Here is a 13399-nt window from a genome sequence, read left to right as displayed (position 1 = left end):
ATTGCAGTGATATTTAGAAGATGTCTCTTTTTTCCCTTAATTTTTTACTGAAGTATATATAACATTTGTATTAAAAGGTGCACAACAAATCATACATGTGTAACCTGAGTGAATTTTCAAAATGTCGCCATCATTCAGATCAAGAAATAGTGCACAACCAGTGTCTTAGAAGCTCCCCCTCATTCCTGCCTTCTCCTGGTTGTCCTTGTAGCTATTATCCTGACTTCTGACCCTGTGGATTAGTTTTGATCCCGCACCCATACACCACACACAGCCTCTCAGCATTCGTGTGTGTGTGTGTGTGTGTGTGTGTGTGTGTGTGTGTGTGTGTGTTGACAGGTCTTCAGTGGGATTTTGATTATAAAACTCTGTATAACTAGTCGAACGAAGTTGCTAATTCATCCAGGGGAATCTTTAACAAAAACCATCCTCAAAAATATGCCCTTGGGCCAAAATTGTGAACAAGAGAAAAACAAAGAGGGGAGAATCAGAACCATTTTGCTGGTAAAAGATTGCCTTTCCAGCCATCCTCTTCTTGGTTCGGTATTCCGGGAAACATGGTCACGTTACCCCAACTAGGATGCTTTAGCAAGACTAATAAAGAATTGTCGGGTGTGAGTGATCACCGAGAATTCCTTATTTGTTTACGAAGAGGAGGGTGAGGCTTCTGATTTCCTGACTGCAGCAGACGTGACAGCTGACAAGTCTGATAGAAGGGTGTGCTACTGAAAAGCCATAAAAATCACGTCCAAGAACTCAACAAGCTTTGGGCCTGGGAACAAGCAGCCTTAGACTTTCAAAAGCCCCACAGAGGTCCCTGTGCATTGAGTCATGCTCACGGCGATGATCTTGAGTCATTGTGAAATTACGTTCAGTGCACTCTCTGGAAAGAGAAGCATTGCTGTCAAAGGGTGATTGGGAGCTTGGCTTTGGGGTCAGCTAGAATCAGCCCTGCATTTGGTACTTGTAGCTGTGTGACCCTGGGCAATTTACTTAGCCTCATCTGTAAAATGGGGACAATAGTATTTTTTCCCAATAGCATTGTTGTGAGGATTAGGTAGAATTCTGAGTGGCATTCCTTGTAAGCTCTTTTGCTAGATGTTATTATTGATTGTGAAAAATTATTAGCTGGAACATCCTATTCTTTGGTTACAAATGGGATGTAACCTTTTAAAACATTTGAGATCTCCTGGGTAGAGCCTCTCTAAACACATATAGTGCAAAAGATAACTACTTTTATTACTTGGAAGTAATAGAGACATTTACACTTTGAAGCAATTCATAGTAGAAAGTAAAGTAAGTGGACAAAGACAGCAAGCCAGGGAGACTAGTAGAAGCTCAAGAAGAGGCGCATATAATGGCCTGTTCCTCCTTGAGTTTAATGTTGCTCTATTACCTACGTGTAACCGTACATCGTCCAGATCCACATCCTCTCCTGCTCTGTTCCTCTCTCATTAGTGGGGTGCTGTGTCCCACTGACGGAAATGATGAATTGTCTCTGTTTCTTCCTTCTTGGTACTTATTTAGATGGCTGATTTATGAAGAGCCTGGATTTCAGGGTGTCCCTTTTATCCTGGAACCTGGTGAATACCCTGACTTATCCTTCTGGGATACAGAGGAGGCGTATATTGGATCCATGCGGCCTCTGAAAATGGTAAAGATGGAATCCAACGATGTGTTCTTAGAATCAGTAATTCTTTGCTTAACTTTGATAATTCATGGGATGTGACTTTAAAGCAATAAAGCAGACTTTTTAAAAACAAATATGTAGAAGATGGGACCTATTGCTAGATAGAAATAATAGAAAGGTTAACTTGCTAGATGCTACAGATGAAAAAATGTGGATAAGCCTATGGCCTTGGCCTTCAAGGTGTTCTCGGCCTTGCAGAGCCACTGATGTGTGTGCAGAGCTCAGCCCAGAGGAGAAATGAGACAGTGAAGAATTAAACCTTTGGGGAAGAACAGGAGGACGGGCAGATAAAGTCCAACTTGTAGGTGTTAGAAAAGAGAAGGGGGATAATTAGGAGAGCTTCACGATAATTCAAGAGGGTCTTATAAACCAAGCAGGGTTAATTTAGGTGAAGGTTTCAGAGTACACTGCATGATCCAGGGCGGAGCTGGGCAAGGACGGGGCTTGCTGCGGACCAGCCAGTTGTAGTGACAGGAGGCCAGGCGGGTGGCAGCTTTGGGGGCCCTGGAGCTGGATGTCGGAATGAGTGTTGTTCTCCAAAGCTTTTGCCTTAGAAAGGGCCTGTGCTTCCTTCCCCTGTATTTTGCCTTGTTCTTTGTCTGTTTCATCTGCAAGACTCTAAGCCTTGGGAGGATCCAGTCTGCAGCTCAACCCATGTTGAGCTGCATTGTAGTAGGTGCTCACTAAAAACCTACCGCATGAGTGAGGCTCCTGTTAAACCGTGTTCTTGAAATTCCGCTTCGTGATTGTCTTCTGAGGCAGTTTGAGACAAATTAGAAAGGCAGGAAGATAATTTTTTTATCTTAATTTTACCCCTCCTGCCAAAGCTTGTAGTTTAATTACCTAGATGTCTGCTGGTCTTCATGCAAATAATGTTGGGCTTTTTTCTAAAGTTAAATCCATTTTCAAAGAACAAAGTTTTGTTAGTTTTATGAATGTATGAAAGAATCACCTCAGGTTTTGAAGCCAGGTTTTTTTAATACATCTTTATTGGAGTATAATTGCTTCACAATGTTGTTAGTTTCTGCCATACAACAGAATGAATCAGCTGTATGCACACACATATCCCCATATCCCCTCCCTCTTGAGCCTCCTTCCCACCCTCCCTATCCCTCCCCTCTAGGTGGTCACAAAGCACCGAGCTGATCTCCCCGTGCTATGCAGCAGCTTCCCACCAGCCATCCATTTTACATTTGGTAGTGTATTATATATGTCAGTGCTACTCTCTAAGTTGGTCCCAGCTTACCCTTCCCCCCTGTGTCCTCAAGTCCATTCTCAACGTCTGCATCTTTATTCCTGCCCTACCACTAGGTTCATCAGTACCATTTTTCTAGATTCCATATATATGCGTTAGCATACGGTATTTGTTTTTCTCTTTCTGACTTACTTCACTCTGTATGACAGACTCTAGGTCCATCCACCTCACTACAAACAACTCAGTTTCGTTCCTTTTCATGGCTGAGTAATACTCCATTGTACCTATGTGCCACGTCCTCTTTATCCATTTGTCTGTCGACGGACATTTAGGTTGTTTCCGTGTCCTGGCTCTTGTAAATAGTGCTGCAGTGAACATTTGTGGTACATGTATCTTTTTTGGTTTTTTTTTACGTAAGTAAATTTTATTTTTTTTGTACAGCAGGTTCTTATTAGTTATCTATTTTATACAAATTAGCGTATATATGTCAATCCCAATCTCCCAGTTCATCCCACCGCCACCACCACATACTACATGTATCTTCTGAGGTATGGTTTTCTCAGGGTACATGCCCGGTAGTGGGTTGGTGGCAGTTTTTAATGGTAAGCAGCAGAACTGTGAAGTTCACAGCATTCCGAAAGGATTACTTTTGAAAAGCGTACTTACTTGGCTGTGTGAGCCCTGGTTTGTTGATAAAATCAGCCACATTCCTTTATAATTACAGTTCATTTGCTGTATTTGAGTGTCTTTGGCTGTACTTTTTTTTAAGGCTTTTAAACATAGAGGTGAAAACTATCCTTCTTACTTTCCCACTGCTGATTTTAACTTTTACCCTATTTAATATTTGTATGAGATACCTCTTCTGTGGTTGATTTTTAGTGAGATTTTTGGATTAAAAAAACCATTTTTATTATAAAAATAGAGCAACCCCCATAGACCCATCCTTCGGGATGTTTTAAATTTATCTAACAGTTTACCTGGTTATTTCAAAAGTCCTTCAGATCATACTGTGAACTTGAGGGAACTTCAACAGTTTTGTAAGCCAGCGGTTGCAAAATCAAATGCCTCCGGGGCCAGGCAGCAAATAGGCGTGAGTAGGCTGGCAGGGAGTTGAACTGCGGAAGAGGTGGAGACAGGCAAACCGCAGCCTGTATCCTGGCTGGAGGGTGAGCCCAATTAATAAGCGCAGATGGTGAAGGTTGCTGCCTGTGAGAATTTGGGTCCAGAGATGTCAGATTTTAGGACTCCTTTTTAAGGTAAGTGAGAAATACGCATTTTTTTTTGAGAAGTTTACTGAGTTAAAACAAAACAAAAAAAACCCTAACACTCATTTGGTTAAAAAGCACAGCTGCTGTACAGATTCAGCTTATAGACCGCCACTGTGAGACTCTGCTTTAAGTCTTCCTATATCTTCCCTGCATTTTTGGTAATTTTAGAACTGTCTCAGCATTGATTAAACAAACAGGAATGTGGTTGCTCTGCAGTTCCATGGCTTACCGCAGACTGCTGTGGGTAATAGAAAATGGTAACGTATCAGTGACAAACCGCTTTTCTTATTATGTTATTTTTCTTTTCAGGGTGGCCGTAAAGTTGAATTCCCTATAGATCCAAAGGTAATCTATATATTTTAAAAATTTTATTCCCGTTCCATCTCCACGAAGGTAATACTTGTGTGATTTTACATATCAGCTTCCATAAAACATAATTGCAGCCAAAGGAAGTTGTCCAACTTACACGGCATCCTTCAGGCTGGAAGGTGATGCTGACGGCACCAGTTGTCACTAACAGTATGTGTAGCCATGGCTCAAAGCGTTCGCTGTTGTATTAGGTTTGTAGTTTGTGGTTGTATTTAGTAACTGCAGGACCTGTTGCTACTTGCCAGTTAGCAAGGAAGAACCTCACTTTTCAAGACAAGTTCTCCCTACTCCCAAATGCTCTTTCTGTTAGTTCTACTTCACACATCTATGACACATAGTTTGATCTATAGTTTGTTTCATTTTTAAAGCAACTTAGAATACTTTGGCTCCTTTAGTTTGGCCTGAGCAAAATTCTAAATATCAGTTATAGACATTGAACAAAAACCAATTATGCATAAACTGTCTTTTGAACCTTGACTTCAGGCTCCACCACAGCAGAAAAAAATTTCTGATTTTTAAAATTACATTTCATGGGGCTTCCCTGGTGGCACAGTGGTTAAGAATCCGCCTGCCAAGGCAGGGGACACAGGTTTGAGCCCTGGTCCGGGAAGATCCCACGTGCCGTGGAGCAACTAAGCCCGTGTGCCACAACTGCTGAGCCCGCATGCCACAACTACTGAAGCCCGTGCACCTAGAGCCCATGCTCCACAACAAGAGAAGCCACCGCAATGAGAAGCCTGCGCACCACAACAAAGAGTAGCCCCTGCTTGCTGCAACTAAAGAAAGCCTGCGCACAGCCAACGAAGACCTAATGCAGCCAAAAATGAATAAATTTATAAAAAAAATTACAAGATACTGTTATTTAATTAATTTAAAAAATATTAGAACATTTTTTTTTCTTTTTTCTTTTTTTTTTTGCAGTATGTGGGCCTCTCACTGTTGTGGCCTCTCCCGTTGCGGAGCACAGGCTCTGGACGCGCAGGCTCAGCAGCCATGGCTCATGGGCCCAGCCGCTCCGCGGCATGTGGGATCTTCCTGGACCGGGGCACAAACCCATGTCCCCTGCATCGGCAGGCGGACTCTCAACCACTGCGCCACAAGGGAAGCCCTAAAAAATATTAGAACATTTTAATTTGTGTTCCAGGACTTAGTGATATTAAGTGACTAATGTTTGGCTCTTGAGATATTTAACTTTCAACAAATTACTAGCATATCTCATTTATGTTATAGGTAGTTATTTATGAAAAGCCTTTCTTTGAAGGAAAATGTGTGGAACTAGAAAAAGAGGTGTGTAATTTTATCATGGAAGGAGGTGAAACAACTGGAAATGAACATTTGCCCCTTACATCAGTGGGATCTATGAAAGTTCTAAGAGGCATGTAAGTAGACAGGAGTGACCTGTAAGGATTTCTTTTTATTCCCTTTAATAAAGTAAAAATACATGTTCTCTCTCTCCCAAAGATAGCATTCCAGATTGTATGGTAGAGTGAATTTCAAACATGTTTTCTTCAGCTGGTTGTGACCTGGATCTGACACAGCAGTTTGATGGGCTGTTTTGGGGTCAGTCAGCTGAGCAAGGCTGATAAAGTGGCCCATCCAGATTGATCAAATCTACAGTCTTGTTTATTAATATTATGCTCCAAACTATTGAACTGTTAGTTTGCTTTCTATTTTTTAGGATCATATTTTGCACTTTATAGATCTTAATATATTTCCTTTAGAATTGTACCCTGAAAATGGCTTGTAAATAGCCCAAAATATACAATATTTTAATTACTATTGGAAGAAAGTTCATTCGGTTTTATTTGCTGAAGTTCTTTTGAGTCAGTTCTTAGACGTACACGCTCAGACACACGTGTACGCATGCACACTTACCCCACCACACCCCTTCTCGGAACGTTGGTGTGTGCATCTTAGGTTGATTTCTTGGGGCCACTCTTCAATGCTAGGGAAGCATTCCAATAGTCATAATGCATGAGTCCATGTCTAGCTTTATAGCTATTTATATTTGTCAATGAAACTGATACTTTAACACTACTGAAAATTTCTACTCCTTCATGTTCTTTTGTTGTAGTTGGGTTGCTTATGAGAAGCCTGGCTTTACTGGTCATCAGTATTTGCTTGAAGAAGGAGAATATAAGGACTGGAATGACTGGGGAGGCTACAGTGGAGAACTTCAGTCTTTACGACCTGTATTAGGTGTAAGTCAAAGAAAAGCTAATGGCTAATACTAGGGCGTTTTGGGATAATAAACGGCTAGCCTTTGAATTTTGAATTTTTTTTTCTCAATAGGATTTTTCAAATGCTCACATGATAATGTACAATGAAAAAAACTTTGGATCCAAAGGTTCCAGTATTGATGTATTAGGAATTGTTGCTGATTTAAAGGAGACTGGATACGGAGTGAAGACACAGTCTGTTAATGTACTGAGTGGAGTGTAAGTGCACTAACCCAACTGGGATTTTAAATATGGGTTTCACTTTGGTTTGTGTTAAAGTAATGGAGTCTCTGACCCAGAGTAGCACTCAATAAGTACATATCTCAAAAACTAAAACATTAAGTCAGCCATTTAATACTTACTGCCACTATATTTTAATAGCTGCTTTTAAAATCGTTCTCATATAGTATTTTTTTTATGTGTAATATAACATTGGAGCAGGCTTTTGAGTTTCATGATAGAACTCTGCAGATCCACTTCCCTTGTCATTCTTCATGGAAAGAACTCATGAATTTCTTATGATGGGAAACAAATAATAATAGTGATCTAACATTAGAAACCTGAGGTTGGGACAAAGTCCCATTTGATTTTCCTATGGTCCTACACCTGCTCCATTATATTTCCTCACTTTCATGTATAATGTACAGCAGAGTTAATTATATTAATCATATTCTAGATTATATCCCCAGTATTTATCTTATAACTGGAAGTTTGTACCTTTTGACCCCCTTCCTCCAACTCCCCCTCCCCCCCGACTCCCACCTCTGGTAACCACAAATTTGATCTCTTTTTCTATGAGTTTGTTTGTTTTTTAAGTATAATTGGACTTTCAACAGCATGTTAGTTTGTGGTATACAGCATAGTGATTCAGTATTTCTATGCATTTTAAAATGATCACCATGATAAGTCAGGTTACCTTCTGTCACCACACAAAGATATAACGTAATTATTGATAATATTCCTCATGCTGTACATTTCACTCCCGTGACTCCTTTATTTTGTAACTGGAAGTTTGTACCTCTTAATTTCCCTCACCTATTTTACTAAGCCTCCCACACCCCTCCACTCTGGCAACCACCTGTTCTCTGTGTCTGTGACTGTTTCCTGTTTTGTTATGTTTGTTCATTTGTTTTGTTTTTTAGATTCTACATATAAATGAAATCGTATGGTGTTTGTCTTTGTCTGACTTACTTCATTTAGCATAATACTCTCTAGGTCCACCCATGTTGTCACAAATGGCAAAATTTCATTCTTTTTCATGGCTAATATAATTTTTATATATATATATATATATATATATATATATATATATATATATATATAGACATAGACCACATCTAGCTATCCATGTAGATAAATAGGTTGCTTCCATATCTTGGCTATTGTCAATAATGCTGCAGTGAACATAGAGGTGCACATATCCTTTTGAATTAGTATTTTTGTTTTGGTGGGTTTTTTTGTTTTTTTGTTTTTTTAATGGTACGCGGGCCTCTCACTGCTGTGGCCTCTCCCGTTGCGGAGCACAGGCTCTGGACGCGCGGGCTCAGAGGCCATGCCTCACGGGCCCAGCCGCTCTGCGGCATGTGGGATCTTCCCGGACCGGGGCACGAACCCGTGTCCCCTGCATCGGCAGGCGGACTCTCAACCACTGCGCCACCAGGGAAGCCCTTGGTGGGTTTTTTTTTTGGAAAAATACCCAGAAGTGAAATTGCTGGATTGTATAGTACTTCTATTTTTAACGTTTTGAGGAACCTCCATACTGTTTTCCACAGTGTCTGCGCCAATTTACATTCCCACCCAGTTCACAAGGATTACCTTTTCTCTACATCCTCACCAACAATTGTTGTTTGTTGCCTTCTTGATAATAACCATTCTGACAGGTGTGAGGCAATATCTCATTGTGGTTTTGATTTGCGTTTTCCCGATGATTAATTATATTGAGCATCTTTTCATGTGCCTCTTGGCCATACTGGGTCTTTTTTGGAAAAATGTCTCTTTAGGTCCTCTGCCCATTTTGTAATTGGGTTGCTTGCTTTTTTGATGTTGGGTTGTATGAGTCCTTTGTATATGTGGGATATTAACCCCTTACCAGATACATTGTTTGCAAATATCTTTTCCCATTCAGTAGGCAGCCTTTTCTTTGGTTGATAGTTTTCTTTGTTGTGCAATAGCTTTGTAGTTTGATGTGGTCCCTTTTGTTTGTTTTTGTTCTTATTTCCTTTGCCTGAGGAGTCACATCCAAAAAAATACTGCTAAGGCTGATGTCAGAGAGCCTACTGCCTGTGTTTTCTTCTAGGAGTTTTATGGTTTCAGGTCTTCCGTGTAAGTCTTTAATGCATTTTGGGTTTATTTTTTTATATGGTGTGAGAAAGTAGTCCAATTTGATTCTTTTGCATGTAGCTGTTGAGTTTTCCCAAAATGATTTATTGAAGAATCTGTCTTCCCCTTTGTATATTCTTGCCTCCTCTGTGGTAGATTAATTGACCATGTAGGTGGGTTCATTTCTGGGCTCTATGTTATTTTAATATAAAAATAATTGTTTCAGTGTACCTGGAATTAGCAGTTGAATGTTTTACTAATGCTAAAGTAAGTTTTTATTGAAAGATGATTAGTCAAGACTCTTTGGGACGCAAGTGACTGCAGGTCAGTCTAAACTGGCATAAATGATAAAAATGCAATATATTGACGTGCATAACTGAAAAGTCCTGGGAGAGATTTTGCTTGCGTCACGGCCAACGCAGGGATTCAGACACTGTCATTAGGACTTGGTCTCTCTCTGTCTCTTGACCGCGCTTTTGCTATGCTGGCTACACTTTAGGCAGGTACTTTTGTTGCCGAGGTGAAGCTCCTACTGCTTGCCACACAACAGGCCAATAAATTGAGAGATGAGGTTTTGGGACAAGGAATAGCAACTTTATTTGAAAAGCCAGGAGACTGAGAAGGTGGCAGACTAGTGTCCAAAAGAGCCATCTTGCTGGGGTTTGGATGCTAGTTTCTTTTTTTTTTTTTTTTTTGCAGTACGTGGGCCTCTCACTGTTGTGGCTTCTCCCGCTGCAGAGCACAGGCTCTGGACGCGCAGGCTCAGCGGCCATGGCTCACGGGCCCAGCCACTCCGCGTCATGTGGGATCTTCCCAGACCGGGGCACGAACCCAGGTCCCCTGCATCGTCAGGCGGTCTCTCAACCACTGCGCCACCAGGGAAACCCTGGATGCTAGTTTCTTTTATAGAACAAACAGGGGGAGGTGAGGAGGTAAAGTTAAAAAGGTGATACATTGTTGCAAATACTTCTTGGTTCTAACCAGCCTCCCCAGAGGATGTGCTAATTTCTTCTTTCCTGCAGCCCAGGTTTGTGGAGATGTTTCCTGTGAACTCAAACAAGAGTATTTTAGCTTAACACTTGGGCATGGGAGGCAGGGTTCCCAGAGGTGGGCTATTTTGTTGACTTTAAGCTATGGCAACATCCCTTTAGGGATTAACTTGTAGCAAAAGCAATAAGGTTAAAGTAAAGAAAAGGATCCAGTATGGAGTCAGATTTGTTCTTCCCTGTTCCGCTTTCTATCTGGGACCTGTGGTGGGAGAATCTTGCTTTTGTTCTCAAATCTCACTGCTTCTAGGGGAAAGCTTCTCTTTCCCACAGAAGTTCCAGGTTTGACTTTGATTCTGTATGCTTAAGTCATGTGCACCTGTCTGAATCAATTGCTGTAGCCAAGGAGATGGCTGTGCCTGTGTTACATGCCCAGCCCTGCAGCTGAGATATAGGGTCAGTCCCATGGGGAGTACTAGTGTATATAGGGCTGAGGAGTTCCCCAGGCACATCAGAAAGGGTGGGTACAGATACTGGATTGGCAAAAGCAGATGTCTGTTAAAGTGAGTTATACAGTTATTTTTATGGTCCAGGTTGATGTCAGTTATAATTTGTTATAAGTGAGAGTATTCTTAAATGGTCATATGAAATCATTTGACACTGATTCTGTTAAAAATGTTTGGTGTTAGGCTCTTATGCTATGAGTAACATAGACTATGCGTCATTCTAACCTCAACTCTACTGTATTTCAAGGGGCTTCCCACAATAGCCCTGGATATTTGAGATGTGTCTACAATGTAATATGCTTTTAGTGTTAGTCACGTTCACTAAATTCTTGTGTTGGTTTAGAGGGAAAATACAATGACCAACTCAATGTAGGGAAACAGTTGCACATTTTCATACTCACCAGGTGTGTTGGTTTCATTAGTCAGAGCCCAGTCATGTACCCTAGCAGAGGAAGCAAAAGGATGCTGGGAGGGATTCCCTTAGGGCATTTATGTAGATTATGCTGTTAGCACCTGTGGAATTATTGTGCCTGGAGCCAGTCTCTTTTTAATCCAACCCTTACTTAAAATCCCTTTCCTTTATAAAATGTTGCTTTTATATGTTTCTATTTTTAGTTATTTCTAGTTACATTTCCTGGCTTAGGCTTTTTTTTGGGGGGGGCGGTTGTAGCAGTTGAGTTTTGTTGTTGGGAGGAAGTTGAAAGGAGGCATGCATGTGTGCGCACACACACAACTTCCTTTTAAATTCTGTGGTTATAGAAGCGCTTCTGTACTTACCAGGGCCAGCTGCTTCCTCATATTTCATTCAGTCCATCGTTTGCTAAATATTTATTGAGGTCTGTTATGTGCAAAGCATTGTATTACATCCTCAAAGAAGTTACAGTATTTATATGAAACCTAATTATTGCTACAAAATACAGAAAGATTAAGTGCTTTGGGGATCCACGGCAGAGAGAGATTAATTTCCAGTTTGGACACAGGGAAGACTTTGGAGGAGGTAGCATTGGAGTTCAGCCCTGCAGGATAGGAAGGTTGAGATGTGCCACTATCACATGCGTAATAAATTCCCTGGGTGGTAAACTCATTATTAGCTCTGAAACTGAGAACAGCCTTCAGGAAGCATCCTTACAAATCCAGCAAATGAGGTTTTAGGAACCGCATTTTGTTTCTTGTTGAAACATCAAAAGAGATGCCTTTACACATCCCTCCTAATCATTTTCTAGTTCTGTGCTGTCCTCTTGTTCAAGTAGTGGAAACTGGACTGATTTTTTTAAAACTCAGAGAAAAATGAAATATTTCTAGAGTCCAGATTTTTTTTAAAAGTGTTGGTTTTGAGTTTTTTCCTTTTCCCTCCACAGAAGGGCAGGTTTGCCCTGCTGCCCTTAAATTCTGAGCAGTGACCCCAGGAGGCTAAGACCTGTTTGTACTTATACTTGGCAATCGTATAGACAGAGAAGTGTTGACTCACATGTACGGAATATGCTTAAACAAGGACAGGAAGGAGTTTTTTTCTTAAGAGTTTCAGGTGTAAGTTATAAGTAGACTCTAGATCATAGATATACCAGAGAAGCTCAGAAATGAATTTTGGGTTGGGGGCTGCATCTTGGAAGGAAAACAACACTATTGTCAATTCAAGTGACATTTTAATAAATGGTTTTCCTTTTTCAATTTCAGTGGGTTAGATAGGCATACTTGGGTGTTGGGTATTTTCTTACAGGTAATTTATTTTGTTTTATAGGGAAATATAGTACTCACAGTTGTGCTTTTTTTTAAAAAAGCACTGGCTAAAGTGTCATCCAAGGTTTGCTCAGTTGTCACCTTCTCTCCTGCATATTCAGACTTTCCCTCCTCATTGGCTGTTTTCCCTCCAAACCTTAAAATCAAACAATCAAGCAAAAAGGACTTTACCCTCTCTGTTTCCCTCTTACTTGCTATAGACCCAGAGCCTTGCCAAGACTACTTTTCTGTGATATGTCTTATCCTCTTTAATTTTTTTTTTTAGGTCTTGGCTTTTGTAAAGTAGATGTACTTGCTCTGCAGAAATTCCTCCCCACATAGCAGTGTTCTGGGCCCCCCACTTTGTTTTCTCTTCATGACTCGTGATAAGCCAAAGGCTGTGTGAACAGAGGCCACACACAGAGGCACCTGTGAGCTGTACAGCCTCCCATCCTGTCAACACTGGGATCTTGGTCAATGCCCTTACTTAAAAATGAAAATACGGACTTTGACAAAGGTTAAATGACCTCTTTAAAGTTATCTGAAAGTTAATGTCATGACCACACCTAGAACCAGGCCTCCTAATTCCTCACTTCACAGTGTTGAAGAATAGGATTTTAAAGTTGCTAATGAGGTTCTGAAGTGGGAAAGCGGCATTTTCTGAAATAGACTGTGATTGGTGCTTCTAGCAGTTTCTCCATTCAGCTGGCCAGAAATGAGTCCACAGATACTAGCTGCCGTAGCTAATTATCACTTGAGATTTTTACAGTGTTCTTCTTGAAGGCTGCTCATTTCCAAGTAATAACTGCACTTGAGTTTTTAAGTCAAACCCTTTAGATAGTAAAATTGTAATCTGTTGTCATTGTGAAGCCTGTGGGCTGTTTTAGGTATGGCTTAATGGAATGGTAAATGAAAAAACTACAAGGGTAGGTGGCAGTTCGGGTCACAAGGTGAAGAGACCTGGTGAGCCTCAGGAGACTTGGTCAAGGGTTCATTCATCCCTGGCCACTAACTGACAGGTCACTTCCCATTCAAAACAAACACCAACAAATAATACCACGTGATGCTCCGTACCCATCTCTGAACTTTCGAGGGCAAGGATTTTGTCTTTTTTTTCATCTTGCATTCCTA

The 13399-nt window shown here is 40.8% G+C and overlaps 1 protein-coding gene across 3 annotated transcripts in view; it reads left to right on the top strand.

Moving 5' to 3' along the window:
• The window catches only part of CRYBG1 (crystallin beta-gamma domain containing 1), a 206463-nt gene that overhangs the window by 174907 nt on the left and 18157 nt on the right, over positions 1-13399 (top strand). For all 3 annotated transcript variants that reach the window (XM_049695279.1, XM_049695280.1, XM_049695281.1), the window contains 5 exons: positions 1528-1654; positions 4463-4498; positions 5753-5901; positions 6597-6723; positions 6815-6960. In XM_049695279.1, the coding sequence (XP_049551236.1) occupies positions 1528-1654; positions 4463-4498; positions 5753-5901; positions 6597-6723; positions 6815-6960 (585 nt within the window). The remainder of the gene's footprint in view (positions 1-1527; positions 1655-4462; positions 4499-5752; positions 5902-6596; positions 6724-6814; positions 6961-13399) is intronic.

This window comes from Orcinus orca, chromosome 12, assembly GCF_937001465.1.
Source record: "Orcinus orca chromosome 12, mOrcOrc1.1, whole genome shotgun sequence".
Taxonomy (NCBI): domain Eukaryota; kingdom Metazoa; phylum Chordata; class Mammalia; order Artiodactyla; family Delphinidae; genus Orcinus; species Orcinus orca.
The sequence above is the reverse complement of the archived record's forward strand: the minus strand, read 5'-3'. Positions and strand labels throughout refer to the sequence as shown.